Source organism: Haliaeetus leucocephalus, unplaced genomic scaffold, assembly GCF_000737465.1.
Source record: "Haliaeetus leucocephalus isolate CR32 unplaced genomic scaffold, Haliaeetus_leucocephalus-4.0 Scaffold849, whole genome shotgun sequence".
NCBI lineage: Eukaryota > Metazoa > Chordata > Aves > Accipitriformes > Accipitridae > Haliaeetus > Haliaeetus leucocephalus.
Window position 1 is genome coordinate 2,259,248 of NW_010973285.1, and position 26,234 is coordinate 2,285,481.

The following is a 26,234-nucleotide window of genomic DNA, read 5'->3' on the forward strand; positions in this document are numbered from 1 at the left end:
CAGGTGACACTGTGACTATGTAACTGTATTGGCAAAAGCTATCCATCTGTAAGCTTATTTCTTATTTTGAATATGACAGATCAAGCTACAAACATTTACTGGATGCAATTCAACAACACTTTTGGACTTAGAATTTTAATTCTACAACATAAAAAATGTAATGTATCGCCTGTTTAACTTCAGTTTAAAAAAAAAAAAAGCTCTTATACATTGAGAGCTGGAGGAAGCTTAATAATGCTTTCTTCTACTTCAGTCTTCCCTCTAGAATTGGCTTGTGTGTTTCATTTTATTCTTTTTTTTTTTTTTTTTTTTTTTTTCTTCATGTGATCATGCTACTACTGATGGCCATTACCAGTAGTTCTTTTTATGTGAAGAATTTGCTTCTGACCAGAATATAGTACCTTAGTTGTGAAAAGAGGAGTTAGCTGTGAGGAAACCACAGTTCTGATGGCCTGTGTGTGGGTCATAGGACTTTGTTGTGGTTTAACCCCAGCCAGCAACTAAGCACCACGAAGCTGCTCACTCACCCCCACCCCCCCCACCCCCCCAGTGGGATGGGGGAGAAAATTGGGAAAAGAAGTAAAACTCGTCAGTTGAGATAAGAATGGTTTAATAGAACAGAAAAGAAGAAACTAATAATGATAATGGTAACACTAATAAAATGACAATAGTAATAATAAAAGGACTGGAATATGCAAGTGATGCACAATGCAATTGCTTACCACCCGCTGACTGATGCCCAGTTAGTCCCTGAGCAGTGATCCCCCCACTCCCTCCAGTTTATATACTGGACATTACATCACATGGTATGGAATACTCCTCTGGCCTGTTTGGGTCAGCTGCCCTGGCTCTGTCCCCTCCCAACTTCTTGTGCCCCTCCAGCCTTCTTGCTGGCTGGGCATGAGAAACTGGAAAATCCTTGACTTTAGACTAAACATTACTTAGCAACAACTGAAAACATCAGTGTGTTATCAACGTTCTTCTCACACTGAACTCAAAACATAGCACTGTACCAGCTACTAGGAAGACAATTAACTCTATCCCAGCTGAAACCAGGACAATGACAACACCACAGCAGAAAAACAGAGTAAGGATTTCTGAAACATGTTTTGAAGTTGTTCCTGATTTTTCTTTTATGAGCTTTTGTTTGCTAAAAACATGGGATTAAAACTTTCAAACAAATTTTGACGACTGCCTCTTCATATTGTTGCATCACAGAATAGGAGTAAGGTATAAAAGCTCAGAGCAGAGGCCAGCAAAGTCCTTTCAGTCTCTAGAGTTGGATGATTCTGCCGTTTTTTTACTTTGAGACATAGATCATGTTTGACCATTTTCTTTTGAATCAAATGCTAGTATTTTTAGGCCATTTCTCCTTAGTTTCTCCAATATGTTACATTCATGTCACAGCCATTCCCTCTTCCTTAGTGTTACGCCATCCTGAAATCACGTCGTGTGTATAATGTTGCAATATAATGGTGTGGTTCCTGTCAGTGAGTGTTTTGATATCCCCAATGTGTAAGTCCTTTTGGTGGCTATTTAAGTGCTGCAAAACTGGCTTTCTAACAGCTGTGGCTTTGCACCAGAGCATAGTGGGTCACTGTGTATTGTAATGAAATGGAAGTATCTTTCCTCCAAATGCCCTGAGACTCCACTGGCAGCTCAAATTTAAGATAAGGATTACATTGCCTAACTACAACTACTTGTATAATAAGCACAGATTAACACTGTTAATTCCCCTCAGGGAAATGTTCTGCTGCTGCTCTAGATGTCCTAGCCAATGTATTTCGCGATGAACTTCTGCCACACATCTTGCCCCTTTTGAAGGAATTGCTCTTCCATCCCGAATGGGTAGTTAAAGAATCTGGTATCCTTGTTCTTGGAGCAATTGCTGAAGGTAAGGCAACAGTGCGTATAAGGCTGCTGAATTTTTTGATTGGTTCTAAAGCAGCTCTGTGATTCCTTCCAGGTAAATTTACATATGTAAACAAGTGTATGTCCTTAGGTGGTTCAGTTTTGGTGATTATCTCTACATCTACCAATTGGTGACTGCAGTTATTTAATTTTTCATTTTCAAATCTATGCATGCTCAGGAGGCTAAATAGCTTAGATAATTTCTTTTATTTCTCCCTTTCTTAACTCTGCAGCATATATTTATTGCTCTCTCATGAAATACTGCCTTAATTTCACAGAATAATAATGTTTAGTAAATTTGAGCCTTATGTTTCATTCAAGTGTTTTCAGAAATGAAGACCACTCCTGTGACTTCACTGCCCTGAGCTGCTTTTCGTGGATGGTTCTCTAATTCCTTTGTACTTACTCACAGTCTTGCTTAACTTTTTGCCTGCATTTCTAGCATCTCTGTCCCTTTTGCAAGCTGAAGGAATACATTTGGGTCCATGCCTGGATTTTCTTTTCCCACAGTGCCTAGTGAACATACTTTTTTTTCTTTGTTACTAGAAGACTTCTTTGTTGGTTTTGATTTTCAGTCAAGCAAGGTAAAAGTTAGTACTTCTGGCAGATCTCAGTGTATTACTGCCCTTGCTGACTTGAAACGTGTAGCCTTAATTGCTGGTCGGTATTTGTATGATATTAGGAGAAAACAAGAAGAAATTTAAATTTCTTAAGGAATTCTTTTTAATGATTTGATTATTTGTTGTCAAGACCGACTCTTTCTCTACTTCTTGTCTTGATTACTCTGAGTAGGCTGACGTAGGACCTCAAAGCTTTAAAAACTCATTTTATTTGGATATACTTGCCATTCTCCATTTAATAAAGCAGTTATGTCTGGAGATTGGGGAAGCACTGAAGTAGAAATGTAGTTGAAATGAAGGCAGGTTTAATTGGGGATTTTAATTATTGTTTATGTAAGGTTTCTTTTTGGGACTTAATATAAATTAGGTAGTCTTACTTTGTATATTGTTAAAATATATTCCTATGTGATAGAGAATGAAAATATATCTGTTCTAGGAAACAGAAAACAATAGAACTTTTTGTTAATTTTGGTACTGCAATAGCTGTATTTTTCCTTCTAGGCTGCATGCAGGGTATGATTCCATATCTTCCTGAGCTGATCCCTCACCTTATTCAGTGCCTCTCTGACAAAAAGGCTCTTGTGCGCTCCATTACATGCTGGACTCTTAGTCGCTATGCACACTGGGTAGTTAGTCAACCCCCAGACACATACTTGAAGCCATTAATGACTGAGTTGTTAAAGCGTATCCTGGATAGCAACAAGAGAGTACAAGAAGCTGCCTGCAGGTAAGCCAAAGCTTAAGCAAAAAGCACTATTGATGACACTGCTTTTTCTTGGGAAACTATTTTAATGCCTTTATCAATGAATACATGACTCTATTTCTAGCTCTAAATATATTTCTTTCGCTTCTAAATTGGAGTAGAGGGAGCTTCTTCTGGAGTAGTCACAAATCACTCTGAATTGTAATAACATGAAGAAGGTTCATTTGTATTTCTCATGTCCAGGTTTGTTTTCAGTGTATATGAATCAGCAAACTAAATAATTTATTGTAGTAAAAGAAATTATCTGTTTGTGACACTTGTTTATTTTCAATATATGCTGTTTCATTTACCAGAAATCTGGCTTTTTTAAATATGCCTATGAACAAGGTCAGTACTAATTGCAATGGAAAACTATCCTATCTTTGGATTACTGAGGTTGTTTATATTTAGCTCAAGATTACCAAAACATTTGGGTTATGATTATTCCAAGGGATATTATCTTTCTCTTGAAGGGAGGTCCCGGGAGATAAGATTCCCTTATCCCCCTTGTCTGCTGATATTTTAAAAAACAATAATTAATGGCTCCATTAGTGGAGACACCATTAATAGAATGGGAATGGGTGTACCTCTTGTTCAGGAAGCTCATAAAATAAAGCTTTTACATGTCAGTTTGTGTGGGACAGGAGTATACACTGCAGACTGCCGAGAAGGTTTCTTTGTAAAGCAAAGTTAGATCTGCATCTGGCTGTATTCTTAACACTTAAAACATGCAAATTTTTTATTATTGTTGTTATTATTACACACAACCCCCAAATACCAGTTGTGCCTAAGGACAAGACTGAGGTCAAAGTTCTTGTGCTAAGCTTTGCACAAAAGGAGTAGATGTATCCTTGCCTGAGAACGGATACAATGAATTTAATGAAATGTAGTTAGTAAGATTTGAGTATTAAACGGTTTCCTTTTTGTCTAAAACTTTTCAGACATTGGGCTAGCAAATTTTGGTAGCTTTAACACCTGCTCTGTTCTGTCTTTTCATAGTGATAGTCTTTCTGAATAAGCAGGAAAATGATTATATAAGACTACTTGCTTTATGCATTTTCAGATCCAAGGAATCAGATTATGTACAGATTCTATTAAAAAAACCACAACAAAACAAAAAACCTACACAAAAAAAAACCCAACAACAAACAAAACCCCACACTTCTGTTCATACCTTCCTTATCCAAAACATGGTTGAAATGTGCATGTAGTTGAACACAGCTGTGTTGCAGTTGTTAAATAACCTCATGTAGGGTTTATGAAGGAAGTGTAATGGGCAGTGGAAACTGTTAAAGTAACAAGAAAAATAAAATGGAAATATTAAAAATAACAATACACCTGTTTTTTTGTTTTTGTTTTTTAATTTAAAGTTCAATATCAGATTTATAGCAAGTTTTGAAATGTTTTCTTTAGAGCAGAGATACATTAAAATTACAGTTGCAGCTAAAAATTAAACTCTTTGGGAAACTCCAAGGAAAATGTAGAGCTCTTACAAGTCAAAACATACTTACTAGCTTTCTAAATTGCAATGAAATACAATGATCCTTCTTAGAGAGGAGCAAAAAGCTGCATCCCTGCTGTGAAGAGTTGCACAGAATGTCTACCAAATTGAAAATTTGTAGTAGGATACCATATGTTTTCATCACTAACTTCTATCATAGTAGTTGTCTAATGTTCATTTCTATACTGTTGAGAAACTGCTCCTTTAGTTAGTGACACCCAAAAAGGTATTTTACTGAAACATGTTTTCCTGCTCACATCGTATTGCCTTTCTGAAAGAACACTTCATAATAATATAATAAAATAATAAATAAATAAGAATGCTAGCCACTTAGTGTTCACAGTTGCATTGTGTTAAGAAAAAGTCATTTCTGTATTTGGTAGCACACTAGTAGGTGATTGTTGACCTCATACAGTGATGCATGCATTTTTAGTGCAGGGACAGGCTAATAATAATCCTGTTGACACAAGCTAGGCCACTAAATCTTCAGTAGCTCATATTTTTTCCTTTTCTTAATGTTTCTCTGAAGCAGTATGTCTGGGGGGGGGGGGGGGGGGGGTTTGGTTTTGGGGGGGTTTTTTTTAATGCTGTTGTTCAAACACTTTACAGACAACCTGAAAAGTTTCCATGATGCCATGACGTGTGCTTTGACCAAGACTGGCTAAAAGAGCGTTCATGCCCTGTCTTTGCTTTTGATTTTCCATGTCCTTCTGTATCTGTTTTTCTGTGTGGTGAACTGCTGAGACTATGGGCTGATGTTGGCATTGTACCAGCACAACAGCACTAGGGCTTCTAGGTGCAGCTACAGCATACATTAAAGATTAACATAAACAGCTTCTGTTATGGTTCCTAATATTTCAGTTAGTATATTGTAACTTGTGTACAGTAATGCTTTTTTTGGTGGGGGCTTCCTGTCTATACAGAATGAGTTTTACAGCAATATTTTTAAATTTTGTTCATCACAATGTAGGAGCTGAATCCTTACGAGTTCAATCAAAATAGATCAAGGTTATCTCAGTAATACCACTTTGAAAAAATAATTTGGGTGAATTTGAGGACTAAATACAGTTTTATGTTTAAACAGAAATGGGAAGTGAAGGTATTTGGGGGTTGTCCTGTTTTGTTTTTTTCCAAGATACTAACTAACCTGTTTTTTTGTCCCTTAGTGCCTTTGCTACTCTAGAAGAGGAGGCTTGTACAGAGCTTGTTCCTTATCTTGCATATATACTTGATACTTTGGTCTTTGCATTTAGTAAATACCAGCATAAAAACCTGCTCATTCTTTATGATGCTATAGGAACTCTAGCAGATTCTGTAGGACATCATCTAAATAAACCAGTGAGTATACCTTATTTTCTGTAGAAGCGCTCATCATAACTTAAAAACTGGTTCAGTGCTTTTTGTAGTGTGCTTTATATGTTTAAAACAGAAATGCTGATATTTCTGTGTAGGTTTTGATAATACTAAATACAGGTAAAGTACATAGACTGCATGTAATTTTCCCACTACACAAATATTTGCCATTTTTTAATAAACAATTATGTGTGTAGTGGCTTGTGAAATGTGCTTCTCATCATGATTTTTTTTTTCTCATGCTCGCAGGAGATGCATATATCAATATAGCTATGAAATGGAACTTCAGAGAAATTGGTGGAATGTGTGTTTTAGTTTCTAATGACCACACTTTTTTTTGTAACCACTTTAAGTATAGCTAAGCTGCTCTCTGTATCTCTTTCCGATGTATTGGAGCATGCGATCACTAGAAATTGCTTTATCAGAGAGTTAGACAGGCATTCATTTTGTATATAAAAACACAGAATCATTTGGACAAAGCACAGATAACACATAGGCAAATATGGGGGCGTGTACATATATTAATTAATAGAACATGCATACATGTCATGTGTGTGTCTTCTTATGATGGTTACTGAAACTTGTTTTATTTCTCTATAGTGCTTCACATGACATAGACACATTAGAATAAAACAATTTGAGTTGTTTCCATGGCATTTTACTTGTCATCCAAGACCCCACACCATAAAAGGACCTCTCTTTCAGTCTCTCTCTGGTCCTGGCCACCTTGACATTTGACAGTACCAGGCGGAAGCTAAATGGGAGCTCCTGGTGATGGTGGGACTTTCTTCAGTCACTTAGAATTTTGTATCTTTGGACATAGCATTAGCTGACAACATCTGTTGGCTCTTTAGATTTCTTCTGGGAGAAACAGCACTGTAGGGGTGCCTTGCTCAATGTCCTTGTGACTGTGGCTGTGCAGTGACAGGGAATATGCAACAGCTTTATACAGAAGGGGGAAGTGCGTCTTGGAGAGACAGGGAATTAATTCTTCATGGATGGTTAGTTGCTTGAGGAAGAAGTTTCAGGAATTTGGCGGGGGATAGGGTTGTAGCATTAGGGCAATGGGAAATCATTGAGAAAAGCAGGTGGCAGATGCACAGCCAGATTGCATTGCTAGTAAAAATATTTTCCATAGACCCTGAGGCAGTCGTACGGATTTGTAACAACCCAGGTAGCTAGACTGAAACCAAATCTGGAGGAAAAGATTCACTTGGCAAAGATGCTTTTGTGCTTCAGCAAAAAATCTTAAGACACAAATTGTAAATTCTAACATCAAACTAATGCTATGTATTGCAACAATGATAGAATTTCAGTACATTGGGGCGTTGCTGAAAAAGTATAATATATATCAATTCTTAATACATTGATTTTCTAGCTTTGAAATAAAATAGTATGCAGTGAAGTGTTTCAGCAGCTGATGCATTTTCATCTTAAACAGGAATATATTCAGATGCTAATGCCTCCATTAATCCAGAAGTGGAACATGTTGAAGGATGAAGATAAAGATCTCTTCCCTTTATTAGAGGTAAATGTTAAAATCTGAATATTCTTTTATCAACTTATTTTAGGAATTACACTTTCTACTAAAGATGCTCCTACTAAGAAGTATGACTGTTAAAGCTGACAGTGTTAGGCATTTCCCATTGTGGAGAAAATATTCTGACTGTAGTAAGAAAACTTTGTGACTGAGGAAATGTCATTAGGTTTAGCAGAAATCTTTTAGATATTTTTCTGCCATTCTGGAGTGTTTTCTTTGATAGGATTTAAAAAAAAAAAAAAGGAACATTCCATCTTCCTTTTATTCTTGTCTTCTCTCTCCTTGCTCTCCCTTCATCCTTCCATTAAAACTGTTGTCAGACAAGCTGAAATGTAATATATTCTCTGTACTTTCTGCCTGTGAAGCAAGAAAGTGCCTCTAGAAAAATTAGTTTCATAACTCTTAGGTAATGTTAGGGCTTGTGCATGGTCAAGATACTAAAGCTTATTGTGAGTGCTGGCTGAATATCATTAACTGTTTTTGTATGTGCTTCCTTGGCTACCTCTGAGAAGCTGTTGCTGCTGAGAAATTTTCTCAAGGGGCATGTGTAGGAGATAGTAACAACTTGAGAATAGTTGCCTTGGCTCAGATAATCAGTACTGCCTTTCAAGGTTGTGTTTACTTATCAGTTACACGTGGGTATACTTAAAATGCTAATATCTTTTAATTTACCTCTCCCAAGTAAAAGGCACTTCAGGGAAGTGAGGAAAGGTAATGACTGTTTCCTCTGTCTTTGTTTTGGTTTTTTTTGTTTTGTTTTGTTTTTTCATTCCAGTGCCTGTCATCAGTTGCTACTGCCTTGCAATCTGGCTTTCTTCCGTACTGTGAACCTGTGTACCAGCGTTGTGTAAATCTGGTGCAGAAGACCCTTGCACAAGCCATGGTATTTTTCTATTGCTATTCCAATGTTTTCAGAATATTTCCTTAAACCAATGTATTAACTATATAAAGTTATGTGTTCGCAGGGAGATTTGTAGTGTAACCATTGATTATCTAAATGAAGCTGCAGTTCTGAAACTTTTTGTATGCATACCCCTGAGAAAATCATAGTACTAATTAATGCATACTTATTTGTTGCAGTTGCATAATGCTCAGCCAGACCAATATGAGGCTCCAGATAAAGATTTCATGATTGTGGCTCTTGATTTACTCAGTGGTTTAGCTGAAGGACTTGGAGGCAACATTGAACAGCTAGTGGCTCGCAGCAATATCCTGACACTAATGTACCAATGCATGCAGGTGAGATGAGTAACCTGTTTCTTCCAAGGATTTCCATTCTTAAGAGAATCAGAAACACTTCTAGAATTGTCATTTTCTTCTTCCTCTCTTTAGGATAAAATGCCTGAGGTACGGCAGAGTTCTTTTGCATTGTTAGGGGATCTGACAAAGGCGTGTTTTCAGCATGTTAAGCCTTGCATCGGTATGTTTCTTTTACATATTAAACAATTAACTTGCTTTACAAACTGATAAGAGACTGGTTTAGCCATTGTTAAGCTCCCTATTCTGTGGGTTGCCTTTTCATGGTGGTGTAAGTTTTCATTTTCCTTTATCAGCAAGGGTCTGTAGTCTTTTTCTCCTTCAAATTGTGTTTAAAAGACATGTTCTTATTTTTGTGCAAGTGCAAAAGTTAATTTTTGTCCTTTATGTTTTTTAATGTAACAAGCTACCTGTTCTGCTGGCATACAGCAAAAAAGATATACTTGGACTTCAATTAGAATAGTTGCTTGCTTTGATAAATTCTTGAATTTATAGCTTTTTTGTTCTGCTAGAATCTATTGTTACCTAAAAGTATATATATCTATTGAAATTAGAAAATTTGGCTAGAGGGTACGTTTTGGTTTGTTTTTTTGCTTTGTTTTTAATTTCACTAGGGAAGTAGCATCAGTTATACACTTCCATGATATCTGCTGTCTTTTCCTGCGGATACTCTTGAGATACACTTAACTTGTCAAATGAATGCTTGGATAGGCTTGGAATTTAAAATTTGGCAGATTTTATGATCTTTGTGACTAATTTTTTCTTAAAATTTAATCAAAGATGTGATTGCCTTCTAGGCTTCGTTGTTTTTTTTTCAAGCATAGCTGAATACATAGCTATCCAGGTGATTTGAGAGTTGTTCAACTATATTAAAAAACTACAAGTACCTGTAGCTGTGGGGTTTTTTTCTCCCCTCTTACCTTCTCTCCCCCTGCCCCAGCAAGGGAAGGGGAGAAAAAAGGTTTCTAGAATTACATAAAGATGAAGCCTATTAGAAACATTTTAAAATCAGAATTTGAAAATATTTGCATTGATCTGCTTAGGTTCTAAAATCCAGGTTAATCTGTTATATAGCAGAAATATAGCTCTTGTTAATCATGTGTAACACTTTCCAAGCATTTAAATAACCTTTACCTGATTTTTTTTTTCCCCCATGATCTTACAGTAATGGGACAAGATGGTTGTACTGTGTGATAAGATTTTAAAATGTTGTTCTTTCTAGCTGATTTCATGCCAATTTTGGGAACCAACCTAAACCCTGAATTCATTTCTGTGTGTAACAATGCCACCTGGGCAATTGGAGAAATCTCCATCCAGATGGGTAAGCTTTATTTTTTTTCTTTGAATCTCTGCACATTTAGCATAGCTTGTCTAGGTGTTTTGGGGTTGTTTTTTTTTAAATGATACTTTCATGTTAAAATTTAAATTAAATTTGAGATTCTTGTCCTGTTATTAAGTTCAATGTATCTGATCTGTTTAGATTATGTATATTAATGAAAGATTCAGAAGAAAATGACCTTTTTTTTTTTTTTGGCTGTTCCAGGTATAGAGATGCAGCCTTATATTCCAATGGTGTTGCACCAGCTTGTAGAAATAATTAACAGACCCAACACACCAAAGACGTTGTTAGAGAACACAGGTACCCAAAAACTGAACCATACATGGTGAAGGGAATTAGATTTTTTCATAATGATTTAAAAAATTGCATAGGGGAACCACACCAGAACTGATTTTATTGCTATGTATTTGGCTTTTATAAGCAAAAGCAACTCTGTTTTGCAGAAGCTCTTACAAGTCTCAGTCTTGCAGCAAACCATGTATCATATATCTAGATTCTTAAAGTTACTGCTTTCTCAGTTTTATAACATTTATTATATTTATATATCATCTGTTTAAGTATTCTCCCAGTTTTATTTACATATTGAATATGACAAATGTATGCAGTAACACTATAAAATGTAGTTCACGCTGATTTTAATCTATGCATGTCCTTACACGTGTACTGTATATATATGTCTAGTGTTTGAAACAAATGTAATTGGCATATATAAAACAAATAATGAACTCTTTGAATTTACAAAAAATGCACTTTTTTTTTTTAAGATAAACTTGTAATACCATGCACAAAAATCTAGATCTGTGATGGCAGTTTTACCACAGCATAACTGAAATTATGTATAACTTCTGTTACCTGGTCACTTAATAACAAATTTCTGAAAAGAATTCTAATAATGGCATGCATGTTTTATGTTCTGGCCCACAGCTTTGCCTTCCAAATTGGGAGCAATCCCCAAATGCCTTATTGAATCGGAATTTCTGAGGCTTGTTTCTTTTGCATTTATAGAGGGCACGTTCTGGTATGAAAAGCACCTTCCATACTTCAGCAAAACTGTATTAATTTGACAGGTTTCTGGTTTACTATTTTACTAATTGAGAATAATTTTTTTTTTTTGTTTGAAAACTAACTGTCTTGTGAGAAAATGACAGTTTAGTCATTATACCTGACGTGATTGAAAATGATGCAAATTCAGTGGTAGAGTTATATTTTTTGAGCTAAGCAAGAGATAAATTGGAGAGATTTTCGATGCGTATTTTTCCTCCGGTATTCTTTAAACTTAAAAGCAGCACTTTCTCTGCCCCCCTCCCCTTACCCCCATTTAGTATGGAAGGTGAACTTGAAGGAGAACTTACCTAGTTGGCTGGCATATTATAGGTACTATTTATTGAAAAGATAATTTTGGAGCAAATACCTACTTGTTGTGAAATATAACATGGGATAGTATAGCAATATAAATTTTCTTTCCCCCTGACCCTGCCCTGACCCCCTTCCTCTGCACTGATGGATGTGTAATACCTGTAACTGAGAGGCATCCAGTACTTAAATGTTTGCTTCCATCATTGTTAGAGAATTTTTGGAAGCATCCAAACACTGACTTTTGTTTTTTTATTCTCTTAATAGTTACTTTAAATGTGGATGCATAACTGCAAATAAATGTTGAGTGTGGTGTACTTATAATAAGTTTGTTGTGGGATATTGTGCTGCATGCCACTAGCATGTGCCAGAATATTACTGTTTTCTGCTTTAGCTTGCTATGTAAGGAACTATGAAAACACTTCTATGGAAACATGAGGCCACCTTAAGTAAAAGTAATTGCATAAAAAATAACCAGTATATGCAAAAAGTTGAGCTTTGACAGAGATTACTCTTCTTGTACAGACTGTAGCTGTGAGAATTTACAGATGAAAGTGTATTTTCACTTGAAAGTAGCACTTCCAATGCAGTTTTATAAGTTATATCTGCTGAAAATTTTAGACGCTGCATATGGAAATTGATTAACATCAGGGCAAAACAGTAGATTACCAGTGAGCTGCAGCTTTCATGGAGTGAGTAGATTTAAAACTGCTAGTATATCCTACACCAAACTTTTATTGGAGAAAGCATCATCTGCTTTATTGCATGTTTCATGAAACTGTTCACAAATGCCTGTTAATTAGAGTGTTGCATAGTATGTCCCTTGAACATAGGTTTCCTTTCTCTGCTTCATATAAATCTGCTGGATTTTAGTATTATTCATGTATTTTGCTTCAAGTAATCCTGATACATTATTCCCCACCCTCTCCTTTTTCTAAAGATTAATCTTTCGTGAGTTGAGCAAACACCATTAAAACACATTTGCATTATGATATTTTCTTCAGTCTGTCCCTCAGAACAAAGGACCAAACTACCTAATCGTGTGATGAAGCAATTTTGCTTTTCTTGTGTCCTTATGCCTTGGTATTGGAAGTCAGATTCTTACACGACTTCTATGAGGATGCCTTTTGTGAACAGGACAAATATTGGGATTAAAGAATTAATTTTCTGCAGTCAGTTGCTGTGAGTTAGCAACCACTTCAAATTAAATTCTCTATGAGATTATTAAGACGACAAATATTTAGTGCTCTTTGAGAAGTGTTTCATCTATTAAGCATTTTTAGATAGACCACAATATTTTCCATGTAGAAGTATTTATAAATGTATTTTTACTGATAGAGTACATCTATTAAAATCTTGAATTCTAAATATCGAAAAAATAAAATGTTTAGAATACTTGATACTAAAACTGAAAATGGTTAATTTCTTTTTATCGAGAGTGTCCATAATAGTACATTTGAATAAAAACTTCAAAATATGTTGTAGGTAAATTACTGAAAGGTTACTCTGAAGAGGGCAGAATGACTGCTTACATCAGAAAGCCTTTGGATTTTAAATTGTGTTTTTGGTGTTCTCTCATTTACTTCTTTAATTTTTCTTTTACCCTGGAGAGTATACCATATATGTTGCTGCCTCTTATTTAGGGGGTGGTAATAAACAGCACTGGTGAAATCTTATGTTTATTATCATACACAGATTCTGTTGGTTTCTGTTTCTGAGTTATTTGTTGTTTTTTCTTTATTTTTTCTCCTCCCCCCTCATTTGCTCATGTCTTGGTTGGCGTTTGGTGGTGTATAACCGTGATTGCGTTACCTTAGCAATAACAATTGGTCGTCTTGGTTACGTTTGTCCTCAAGAGGTGGCCCCCATGCTACAGCAGTTTATAAGACCCTGGTGTGTATTATTCAATCTTTTTTTTTTAATTCATTTTTCTTCACTCTCTTTCTTTCTTTCTTCTCTCTATCTCACTTTTAGATATATTTTCAGTTGGTTACAAAATCTCAATCCTTAATCATTGCCAACCATGTGACTAATCTTGTCCTATCAGGTTTGTGAGTTTTTAGTAGCACCGTCATGTATTCTTTATGTTGTGGCTAACGACTAATTTATGCATGGGATAAGATTGTCACATGCTTGCTGTGTTAAAGCTTGACTATGAAAGATCATTTTAAAATCCACCAGAATGATAATACAATGCATGCAAATACCGTAAAATTTAAACCGTGCATTACTTTACTTAAAATTCAGTCTGAGGCTTGAATTGCTGTAAGGAATATATGTTTATAGATTTGTTACGTATAAAATAGCTTGCTTGCTGCTGTAAAAGTTAAATAACTGTTCTGTAAGTGGTATCTGACATAATTCATACTGTGATAGTATTATATGTTCTGCTTCTAATAATGATAGTTTCTATAAATATTTCAGATACATGTTTCTTTTGTATTTAATGGAATACAGGTCACACTTTCTAACTGTATATAGTGCAACAGGAGAACAAGATTCTGGAGATGATGCCTAATGGGAATATGCTAGTAAAGACTGTGTGCAACAAGTGTTTTTCTAAGTGTTCAAAATAGTGTTTCAGATAGTCTTATCAGTGTGACTTATTCCATCAAATACCATCATCTAGTTCTGACTTGATTGAATAAAGAGTAATAGCGTTAGTTAAGTTTTGCTCTCCAACTTGCTAGGTGCACCTCTCTGCGAAACATAAGAGACAATGAGGAAAAGGATTCAGCGTTCCGTGGGATATGTACCATGATCTCGGTCAACCCCAGTGGAGTAGTCCAAGTAAGATCCATTAATAGATCTTAACTTCTTTTCTTTACTCATGTGAAATTCAGTGAAAGCTGTATATGGAGCATGAAAAAGTTTAGCTTCATGCGATTCCCTGCAATACATGATGTAGTTTTATTCTGCGTTCAAGGAGGCCAAAATGTTTATATTTCAAATGTTACGTATCATGATGCTGCAGTAATTATCATGTAGCAAAGGAAAGGAGAAGAGTATTGTTAAATTCAGGTTTTGTCTTTTACTTACAAAGAATATGTAAATAATGAACTTTGATTAAAATAACTCTGTTTTGATACTTCTGTTAGGTTGTGGTTAGTATCTGTATGAAAATATAAGGCAAAAGTTGACATACTTAAACCTATTTTCCAGATATAACCTAGGCTTTTAAAACAAGAAACAGATCAAACACAGTAACCACCCCTTCATTCTTAAAACTTGGGTAGGGAAGATTCTGTTTCAACTTTGGATATATTGCTTAAATAGTCAATTTGACAAGGAACCTGTGTCTCTTTAAAATGAATGGTACATCTGAAGAATAGAATATGACTTGCTCTTTAGTCTCCACACCTCCAAAGTAAAGCTGTACCATATTTTCTAAAGGGAAAATGAAGGTGATTTTCCGTCTCCTCTGCCTGGAATTCTTCTTCCTGAAACACAAGAACTAGCCTGTACCTTGTTTTAAATTTTCAGTTCATTTCACTTATGTCTTATTCTGTATTTAGCATTTCCTTCTTCTGCTGACCATTTGCCCTTTCACATAGCTTAGGGGGAGGGGAACTCTTTTCGTTATCCAATCTCTCTTTCTCTGTAGTTGTTATCCTCAGTTCCGACCCAAAAACATGTGCATCATCAACTTAATGATTAAAGACTGGTGTTTTAATGGTGTAATAGGAGGTATGCATGACAGCAAATGAACTGAGTATAGGGATTTTGGGATGGCTTTAGTTTTGAACCTGTATGATAAACATTCTGTGTGTCCCAGAAAAAACTTCTGGCTCTGCTTGAAGAAATACAACAGCTTTTTTCCCTAACTGGAAATGCGTGAGAGTGTTGCAACTGTGGTCTTGAGTTTGTTGCTTGTTATTAAGGTGATTAGTTCTTGAACTTGGTATGTGTAGTGAAAGAATTAATGTTAGGCAAGTGTGGTGTGGGAGAGGAGAGCTGGTTTTTTTTCCTACACTGTGGTTTTACTTAATCAAAAACCTGATTAAATAAAGCTATTCCTACACTCAGCTATTTCTGAACGCTTAGGTATACAATAACTTACCACTATTGTCTGAACTAACTGGAAAGTAAATACATAAAAACAAAAGCAGTTGTGAATTAAAATCAAAGACTCTGCATAGTTCATAGAATGAACATCAAGCATTGTTTTCACACTCATACATTGATGTTTCTAACCTATGTGATTGTTTAATCTTATAGGACTTTATTTTTTTTTGTGATGCTGTTGCATCGTGGATTAGCCCAAAAGATGATCTCCGAGACATGTTCTGTAAGGTGAGGTTTCTAATATAACAGCATATCCTAATGGTGGTTGTTTTGGATCCTCTGGGTTTTTTTCTTGCTTTCTATTTCCACTGTTAGCACTTAATGTATTTGTGGTTATGGAGGGTTCTTTGCCAGGTCATAAATTTTTAGACAAAGCAACATGAAAATCCTGACTTTTGTATTTAACCTGTATTTTCTTTTATACATTTGGGTTATTCCAAAACTTTTTTTAACAGTATTGAAAAGTTCACTTGAGATCTTACTTGAATGGATAATTATCTTCAAAGAGCTCTTCATAATGTACAGCCTACTATGTTTTGCCTGCATTTGGAAGAACAGGGGGATTTATACCACATTTAAGACTTTTTCTAGAAAATGAGATTTGTATGGTTCAAGACTTTTTTGCCACAAAGATGCCTACTTTTTTGGAGAAATATCTTGAAAATTGCAAATGAAAAATATTCCAGTGATACCCCAGTCTGTTTCTCTTTACTCCTGCTGAAAATGAGGTTTGAGGATAGCTTAATCCTCCTTGGAATCCCTCTTGGATGAGCAAGTTTCAAGAAACTAATGTGCAGTTATACCCAAGACTACATCCCTAGACAAAGTGTCAATAGAATTTAAGCAAAAGTGCTGTTTGCGTTGTGTGAAATAAGCAAAAAAAAAAAAAACAACCCACCCAGAATGCGATATATTGTGTTTTGGCACTAGTGTCGTAGATTTAAAAAAAAAAAAAAGAGAAGAAACTTATTTCAGTTTCAGAAACAGATGCTGTTAGTGTTCAGCAGTATGGCTCCCCTCATAAGTTGTAAAGCGAAATCTCTGTTTTTAGGAAGGATGTATGTCAAAAATTCATGATATTCCTCTTAAAGCAAAAATGGAGCATATTCCTAAGTACTTACTAGGATCATGGGTCATGGCACTTTTTCTTGAAGTAATGCTATGTGTGACCATCAAAACAGAAGCTAGAGTTTTTGCATCCCATCTTTAAGAGCAAAGACAGAAATCCCACTGTGCTAGTTAGCCTCTCAGATCACTGGTGTCCTTCAAAGGAACATCAGGTCCAGGATATGCACAGCTGTGAGTACTCTAACATCAGCAGAAGGAAACAGCAAATATGTACAAGCTTAAAAGAAAGTCCAGGATGCTGTCTGTGATGAATGTTCAAAGCAGCCTTCAGTGCATGTTTCTGCACTGGTCCTTCAGCATTGAATACTTGCTTCAGTAAGTTAGGCTCCTCTTTCTTTCCAAGCTATCCATGTGGGATCTAATGCATTTAAACTAGGTCACGTGGCATAAGGACATCCTTGCTTTATAAAGTGTGTTCTTTTGTGCTTTTTGCCATGCAAGAAAGGAGATAAAGCTTTCTTCAAGTGATGGCATACACGGTTTTTAGGTTAATTCCTCATGAATATATGACTGCTGTAGTCCAGTTAGATGTTTTTCCAACAATAATTATGCCTATCGGGAACAATGGAAAAAAGTGGATTGTCCAGTGTTTCTTGTGTTGTATTGTTTTTTAGCACTAGAGCTGAAAGGGCAAATACCACTTCCAAGAGCATGAGTAGATGAGCTGCCAGTGTTGAAATCTGACACGTATCCTCAGAATTTTATCACTTATTATAAAAGCAAGGTATCTGAAGACTGTAGCTGAAGGTCACTTGCTAAAACTACTGGAAGATGATTTAAAAACTGTTCCTTTTGTCATACCTGAACATTCTTAGATTTTCTGTAGTTTCTTGGCAGCTGGCTAATCTGACTCTTTGGGTTAGGAGAGAGAGATGAACCTGCTCGTGGAAGGTCTCTTTTCAGGGAAAAAAGCAGTAAGTTAACTGGTGACACTGTAATGTCATTATCACTACATCCTGTTTAAGAACAGCTCTGCCTGACTCTGTGTTGAGGGTGAACTCAGTACCATGAGCTTTAACTTTGACATTGCCTTTTCTGTGAGGATGTGTTCATGACACTGTTCCACAATTCAGTATCATTGAATTTAAAAAAGAAAAACAAAACTTCAGACTCTCTTGGTTTAATTTTCTGTGAGGAGGAGCTGTTTCATCTGCTTTTGTCCTTTCTAATGTTTGCCTTTTAACCTGCTGTTTTCAGAGCTAACATTCTAAGACCTTTTTGATAGTATCATTTAATTTTCACAGTTTTGAGTCAATTTATTATGTCGGAATGTCCAGACTGAAATGCGTAGATTTTTGTTTTTTCCTCTTTTGCTGTGTTTTGCCACTGACTGTGGATCCCTATTCTTTCAAAACACAAAATATTTTAACAGCTTCCTTTTTAGTGACAGTTGTCTTACAGGTTCCATGGAAAAAAACAGAGCTCTTGCAGGATGCTTTTGTATTTGTGCTAGAAATTGACAGGTATTCATTCTGTCAAATGCTGGCTGCAGTTTTGGCTCAGCTTTCTTCCCACAACATATTACACATTTAAAAAAGAAATATGTCACCCTTAAAAGAAAAAACATTTCAGATAAGAAAGACATTACTAGACTTCCTTTGTTTCTTAGTAGCATTTCGATATTAAATCAGAGAATTGAAATTGACAGATGTACAATCCAGCAGTTTCTGGCTTACTGCATATGTTGCTAGTAAATAACGTATCCTCAGTTTAGTGATTATCTCAACTTCCCCCCTCTCATTTGTAGATTCTTCATGGATTTAAAAATCAACTTGGGGATGAGAATTGGAGGCGTTTCTCTGACCAGTTTCCTCTTCCCTTAAAAGAGCGCCTTGCAGCTTACTATGGAGTTTAACCTCATGCACTGTAGCTGCAATCCCATAATTAGAGGTAAGCACACAAATATTCCTTGCTAAACAGAGCTGTATAGCATACTTCTTCCCTGTTTGTATTATATGAAACATAATTAATTCATCAGACCAGAATTTTTCAGATACACTGGATGATATGTTTCCTTACAGTAAGAAGGGAAAAAAAAGGGATGACAGTATACCTAAGGATGGTAGCTGTAGCAAAAGCAGTTGTCTGACGTTATTTTATTTTTACAGAGAGAAAAAGAAAGAAAAAGTGAGTGTATGATACACACGGTAGCTTATCAAGATAAGGTTGGAAGTGTAGGTATAACAAAGTGCTGGTTCAAGTGTAATAAGCCAAGTGATGAATATGATTCTCAAGCCATCATACTGGCTCCCTTATGTCTTATGAATTAGTAGGTGGCAGATGTGGTCTAAGCAGGAATGTTCCTCTAGGGTAGGAAAGCAAGTTTGTTATCACACTTTAGCCATGAGAAGTCCAATATACTCCTAACCACATACTGGATGATCTTTACACTGAATAAAGGATGTTATGCTAATCTGTAACTCTACAGTAACCATAGAGCTTGATGTTTTGGGGAGGCTGATGTGTTTATTATTGCTATGTTCCATTTTGTGCACCAATTCAGAATTGTTACAGTTCTGTGCAGAGAATGATTCAACTTTAGCAAAGAACACTGATAGTAAATTCTAGAATAGTTACATTATTATACCACCTTGCTTGGTATGCCATCTGTGCACACTGTATAAAGCAAATTTCCCATGTGTGAAGTAGTGATACTGTGAAGAGATTATACTACCCAGAAAAAAGGAATTAAGTTTATTCATTCAATCTTTATATAAATTTGAAACTTGCTGTAGAATTTTTGTAATGAAATTAGGGGATTGAATCATGCAATTCTGTTTTATTGTTGAATGGACAACTATTTAAAAGTCAGCCTAAGATTTTTTTCAAAGGCAGTGACATAAGAAATCCTGTTTTAATTACATGTTTCATCTGAACAATAGATTAAAAATTAATCAATTTCAAACATCTACATATTTATCAATGAGGGCATTTTAGGTCTGACATAAGGGTGTTCTCCTAATGAAGAGGAATCCAAAGTGATAAAATTTTGCTATTATTCTCAGTTTGAACTGAGGACACACTATGGTTATCTTGCTTAATCTGCGTAAAAGTGAAGTTGTTAGGTCGGTAGCAGGTATGTTTAATATTTTTTCTCAATGTCATAACTACCTCATAATTTTGTGCTAAAAATGGAAAAGCTTGTTAGAATATATAGGACTACTTTTATCTTAAATCTAAGCTTACCCACAACAGTGGAACTGTCAATGTAGCTTTAAAACATACCTTGTCATGAATAATAATTTAACTGATATAAATGGGATCTTTTCTTAACAGACTTAAAAGGGAGAATCTAGAAATAAATTTGTTTTTAAATTAAAGTTGGCACCTACTGCTTAAAAAGGCAAATAAGCTCTTTGTTTATGCACAGATCTGTCAGTTAAGGTTCAAGGTGAGATTTAATTATACCTTTATCTTTTGCTTTTACAGGTCCTTCAGTCTGGGAGACTATGAGGGAGCCTCTGCACCCAGGGAAAATGTTACCCTTTACTGGGGGGAAGGGTAAACCAGTAGGGAATACAGTACAATCCCAACCCTACTGGGAGGGGTGGGAGGGAGGTGTTGCCGTCACTGTATTAAGTCGATGTTGGGAAATGTTTTAACATCTGGAGCCTTTGTGGGTGGAAATCTGTCTCCTATTACAACTCTGCACTGGATGTGAAGAAGAAAAAAAAAAAAAAAAAAGGAAAAAAAAAAAAAGAATCTAGTCACAAAACAGCACATTCTGGAATATTGTGGGGAATTGTACCAAAATAAGAACCATATAATTGAACCATAGGGATACGTAAAGAGGAAAACTATTTTGCGCACAATAGAGGAAACCTAAGAATGGGGGGTCACAAACAGTAAAAGGCTTTCTTTTTTCTTTTATGTTTTTTTTAAGTAAGGGTTTTCTACATTATTTCATCCTGCTTGATGGGATTCCTAGGTATTTGCATGTTAATGAAGAACTACACAAATGAAGTTAGTACAGTTAAAATGCAGCTTGTGTCTGTATTAGGAGCAGGCACTTGCAGTGTACAATATAGAAACCCCATCGTAAATTAATAAAGGTTAACTTGGACAAAAGGAAGCAACCTGCAAGCTGCCAAATGAGTCGCTCCTTTCATTTTTGGGGTAAGGGGAGGGGCACTTCAAAGGAAAGATTGACATTTAATTTTTACATTAAAAAAAGAATTAAAGTAGTGGATATGATTTGATTATTGTACTTCATTAGATTTAATTTCTAGAGTAAGGTATTATTCTTAACCTGCAGTTTAAGGTTCAGGCATGTGTTCTGGCTCATAGTGATCAGAAGTCATTTAAATTAGTGGGAAAGTAGCATGCTTGCATCACATAGAGTGAAATTGGTATACATTTACCTATGTTGCGCCAGTTTTGTGTTGCAGTTTACCAATTCAATATAGCCCTGCATTTAAAATTCCTTTTTCAGATTCTGTGGATTTTATTTTTATTAAGACTATAGATATAAAGTACTGTAGTTAACAATTAGGCCTTGAAATACCTTTTTAGGATCTGTTAAGAATAAGATTGATATTGTATTGTGTGTAACCTGCACAATGTGGAAAGCTGATATAGCTGTGCAAAATATTTGCCTCTGTGCTGTCAGTGTGATGTGCTTTCTGCATGGTTATATACTAGTGATTTTATCAGAATCTCTAAAAATGAGTTACATGATAAGACCCGTTAAAGGCTGCATAAATGTTAGTTGGCACGTAAAGACAATTGTAGAAGTTGATGACATGATTGCTATATTTGTGTTTATTCCCATTCAACATATTACCTTCTATGCTTTCTTTTTTGTTCAAAGCATGATCTTATAGAGATGTTTAAGTTAATGGATGTAATGCAGGGTATCTACACTGTATCGGCGCATGTTGGTGGCCCTTTGTGATGTAGTTAAATGCACAAGGGTGCAAGTTTAAAGCTACAGAGTGAAAGTTGGTTTGGATCCTCTTCATTTCATTTGTTTAGCTTTTCTGTTGTGTTTTTTTTCTCTACTTACATGTATTCCTGTGAATAAATCCTTGTTAAGTTAACCCTTTACTTTTCCTTCCATGTGTATTTTCTTATGTACTGTGAATGTGAAATCCTAACTGGTACACTTGATCTTGTGTCCATCTGAAAGTGGCAAGTCTTTAATAATTTAGATTGCCTAAAGAGTATCCCATGATGATATAGGAAAATGGAGAGATTTTTAACTCTGCTGGTCAGAGGTGAAGCCACACCTTTCCATTTTTCAAGTGCTGCATAATTAATCTGCAAAACAAAATTAAGCCATAACAGCCTTTTTGTAGATTTAGTTTCTCACCTTTGTGTTGCAGAATGGATACTGGATAACAGTTTGGGGGTTTTTTTGTTTGGTTTTTTTTTTTTTTTAAAAGAACTTGCTCTTCTTTGCATGGTTCTGTTCTTTGACTGTTGAATGATTTAGCCATTGCACTGAAGTTTGAGCTGTGTGAGTGTGACCTTATAAATGCTGTTCAAAGAGTTTTGATAATTTTTTTAATGCATGATAACATGCATGTTTTACATGCCCCCCACCCCCCTTTTTTTTGGCTTTGCAAATTTTAATGGATTATGCCTGAAGAATAGTTTGGACAGGTACTGTATGAAGTACATTCAGTAATGCTAGTACATAGTGTTTATTCAATTTAGTCAAAATTGCATGTGATAACTTGCTTTCAAATTACATCGCTTTAGTAGCAAATACAAAATTCCTTCTTAGCTAATAGCTCTGAAGTAAATTAGTAATAGTCACTAAAAACACTTTAAAACCAAATTCTGGAAGGAAAAAAACCCTCTAATTTAGCAAGGTGGGGGGTTATTTTAGACCTAAACTTGCTTTGATTTTGAGTGTGTTTGAACATTAGGGAAGAGTTTCAGAGAAATTACATTAAAAAATTTGTAGAATAGAAAACCTACCCAAATAATACTGTAGCATAACTGCTAGAATCTGAATTTAACTAAACTTCTTAAATTTCAGAAAGCCCCTTTAACCAAATAAAACCACTCCACCTCACCTTGGATTAGCTTAGAATGCCACTTTTGTACATACATATTTTAATAGGTATTTGTACAGATGTGAACTGATCTGGTATAACAGCAAAGAAAATAATTAAAATAAGGCAGAAATAAACAGTACTGACAAAATAGTCTTTTGTATCAGTAAGTTCTCTCATGGTATATTTTAAAGCAAGTAAACCATATTCCTAACACATAATATAGCACAGAGATTTGCAGAAGCCATTTGGGGTATAATGTGAGGTAAGAAAAGTTCTGAATCAGCATTAACATAATTCAATTATTGCATCATGGGATATATAAAAAGCATCTTAATTCTTGTGGTGTAGTCTTGACAGTTCTTGAATGTTGACTGAATGTTTATACTGGTAGAATTGTGAGTTTGTCTTTGTTACATTCCAGTGTTTCTGCCTCTTGGCATGCTAAAAGCACGGCTGGCTTCATTTGCTCCTTACACACTGAATAAAGTGCTGTTAGTGTGCTAAACTACAGAAATAGCCGCTGCTAAGTAATGGTGTAGATTTTCTACTTGAATATTTTTGTTGTAGGAACCTCAGGAGGTCAGTGTTTACTGTTTTTATATATGCCTTTTTCCTGTTTTGAGTTTCCCTTTTTGAAGGATTCTGAGAGTGAACAAAAGCTGCTGATCAACCTAAGTTGGTAACAGAAAGTGTATTTAAAAACCTTACAAATGCATCTTTTTGGCAGTTCTAAATTGCTATTAAATTAGTCTTAAGTGAAATTCAATACTAAATTTTTTCATTACACATTCAGGAAACAGCTCATTTCATTTAGGGAAAAAGATTAGAATAGTTCATGATTTTAACCAGTGCAAGCAAAAATAATCAATTTTGTAAATTTTTCCAAAGCTTGATTATTTTCTAAATCAGTGAATATGTATATATTTAAATTGTAATAAGCTAATTCTTATGCTTTAGTTTTTTGCTCCTTAAGCTTGTACTCAAAAGGTCACTTTTAGAAGAATGGGTTTAAAATTTATAATCATTATAATTTTTAAAAGTTATGAAGTAGCATAAATTTTGTAACTAACAATATTGATACACACTGTGATTTTTTTTTTTTTTGTTAGGACTTTTATGTTAGCATCAATCTTAATTACTTAAACTGCATATATTGTATAATAGTGAAATGTATATTTTAAAACTTCAAATGGCTCTCCTCAAGCGAAACTCATTGCTACTTAGAAATATTCAAATACTAGCTTTATCTCAGGTGAATACTCTTGTACCCTTTTTGTTCAGAACACCTGCTAGTAAAAATGTGTCTTAATTATATTAGTTTATGTATTTCATTTAGGCAGCTCCTCTGTCTTAAACTTACTCTAAATTAACCTTCTACTGTGGGACAATAATGACTTTTGCTTCACCTATTTTATTCATATTGAATGTATTAACAGATAAGGTGCAAAAACATTCTTCCCTTGGGGAGAATCCATCCATACTCAAACAACTGAAATATTTCTTGAAAAATGCTTTAAATGCAACATTATATTGGAAATTGTTTGTTTCAGATTTTTTCAAGGAAAGAAGTTGCAACTTAACACTAATTGCTTCAATACTATCTCTTTCATGAGGATGATAGTCGCATAAAGCTTCTATATAGGGTCTAAAGAGTAACTTTTTATCTTAGATAAAGGTTAAGCTCTACAGTGAAACAGCAAAACATCCTGCAGTTATCTCAGATAGATGCTGATGTAGTTTGCATACATATTTGTTATATATTACATAAGTATATCCAGTAACCTCATTTTGAATAAATAAAGCTTGATCAGTAGCTGTGTATTTCACTCACGTATGCATTCTCCAGAATGACTTGCATCCATCAGTCTTCTAGGTATTCTTCTCCAACAGAAACTGTTTTTTGTCTGCCACTGATGCTTGCTTTTTGCACTTAATGGTTGGAGCAAGCCAGTTTTAGATTATTATTTTAAATGGGAAACTTAGGCGAGTACTCTTGTTGCTTGCCTTGTAAAGTATATTCTGCTAAAGTAATAAGGATGCTTACTCACTTGAATGTACTTATATGAGGGAAGTTTAAAATGGCTCTATGATTCCCTGTGCGGTGTTACAGTATACTTTAAGTAAGCCAAATCCACATCTTGAAGAATTCAGCGCTTACAGTATAGCATCATTTTTCTATAAGCTAGTTCTGTTGTGCTACTTTTTTGCCTTCGGTATCTATTTCCTTACTTTGGGTGAGCAACAAAATTGAGAAGGCCTGGGTGGTTTTTGCAAGGACAGTGATTAGAAAAAAAGATTGGTATAAGCAGGTTCATTTGGCTGTTGAAATCTCTAGTGTAATATCTTTTTTCATGGTAAGAGATAGGTAGTTATGTTGTACATTGTCTGACTTACTAATACTAGATGCTTCTAAAATTTTAAATTGGATGCCATATACGAAATAGTTTGACATGAAAGATGACTGGATCTTTCTGCTGACAACTTAGGTTGTATGAGTTTTGCTTGAAAGCTTTAAATCTGATGTTTCTGTATCTGCCACAATGTTGGAATGTTTCCTTCAAACATATCCTCCTGCAACCTCTCAAACTGTACTAAATTGAGTGATATTTCTTGAAGTCTGCCTATGTGCTAACAGAACTTCATTTTAAATAGAATATGGTTTTAATTTTTGATAAGCTGCTGAATTTTAAAGAGTTTTTGGGGCCACCAAATATTTTGGATCATGCAGAGAATATATATTGTACTGTAGTAATTTTGTATTTACATTTGTATGATGTGACATAATAGATGTGAATGTTAATCACTGCTTGACTATGTTAATAAAGTTGTTTAAATATAGATGTTGCATTCCAATTTTTAATGAAAGATTAAAATTTCATGTTCAACTTATGTTTTGCCTGACCCAGTAGTGCACTCTTCTGGTTCACATATGTAAGTTCTGGAGTCTCTTGAATAAGGATTTTCATTTTATCCGAAAGAAAATGATCTTTGGATAGGTTAAGGTCAGTTCAGTTTAGATGCTTCGTGCTGCTTGAGGACAGATCAAAGTAGAAATAGGACGTTTATGTGAACTGAAATTAATGCCTGTTGGGTGATAACTGGTAACTGCTTTACTACTGAGAAATGGTACTTTGCATTTTTGTTTGAAACAGCTAATGCTTGCTAAGTCTGACCAAATGGCAAAAGGGGGGGGGGGGGAGAATCATTCTCATTGCTTGTGCTATCAGTAATGTGAATAAAAAAAAAGGAGTAAACTAGAAATAAATTAGAATTATTCAAGATCTTGAATGAAAACTTGCAGTGGTCTTAGTCTAATTTTATCTAGCTTTTATGGGATTGTGATAATACAAACTATTTAAAGATCTGTCTTTCCATTTATATAACTTCCTGATACAGGAGTGTCTAAAATGAAAGTATGAA

At 35.1% G+C, this 26,234-nt stretch overlaps 1 protein-coding gene across 4 annotated transcripts in view; it reads left to right on the top strand.

Annotated features, from left to right (window-relative positions):
- The window catches only part of TNPO1 (transportin 1), an 83,054-nt gene extending 59,359 nt beyond the window's left edge, over window positions 1-23,695 (top strand). For 2 of the 4 annotated variants that reach the window (XM_010582795.1, XM_010582794.1), the window contains 14 exons: window positions 1,742-1,894; window positions 3,033-3,258; window positions 5,941-6,112; window positions 7,569-7,661; window positions 8,443-8,550; window positions 8,748-8,906; window positions 9,000-9,087; window positions 10,147-10,245; window positions 10,468-10,563; window positions 13,434-13,509; window positions 14,307-14,406; window positions 15,835-15,909; window positions 18,557-18,699; window positions 20,239-23,695. In XM_010582795.1, the coding sequence (XP_010581097.1) occupies window positions 1,742-1,894; window positions 3,033-3,258; window positions 5,941-6,112; window positions 7,569-7,661; window positions 8,443-8,550; window positions 8,748-8,906; window positions 9,000-9,087; window positions 10,147-10,245; window positions 10,468-10,563; window positions 13,434-13,509; window positions 14,307-14,406; window positions 15,835-15,909; window positions 18,557-18,664 (1,553 nt within the window). In that variant the 3' untranslated portion in view covers window positions 18,665-18,699; window positions 20,239-23,695. Of the gene's footprint in view, window positions 1-1,741; window positions 1,895-3,032; window positions 3,259-5,940; window positions 6,113-7,568; window positions 7,662-8,442; window positions 8,551-8,747; window positions 8,907-8,999; window positions 9,088-10,146; window positions 10,246-10,467; window positions 10,564-13,433; window positions 13,510-14,306; window positions 14,407-15,834; window positions 15,910-18,556; window positions 18,700-20,238 lie in introns of those variants that run through there. The other 2 variants (XM_010582796.1, XM_010582797.1) reach the window with 2 other exon arrangements.
- The last annotated feature ends 2,539 nt before the right edge of the window (window positions 23,696-26,234 follow it).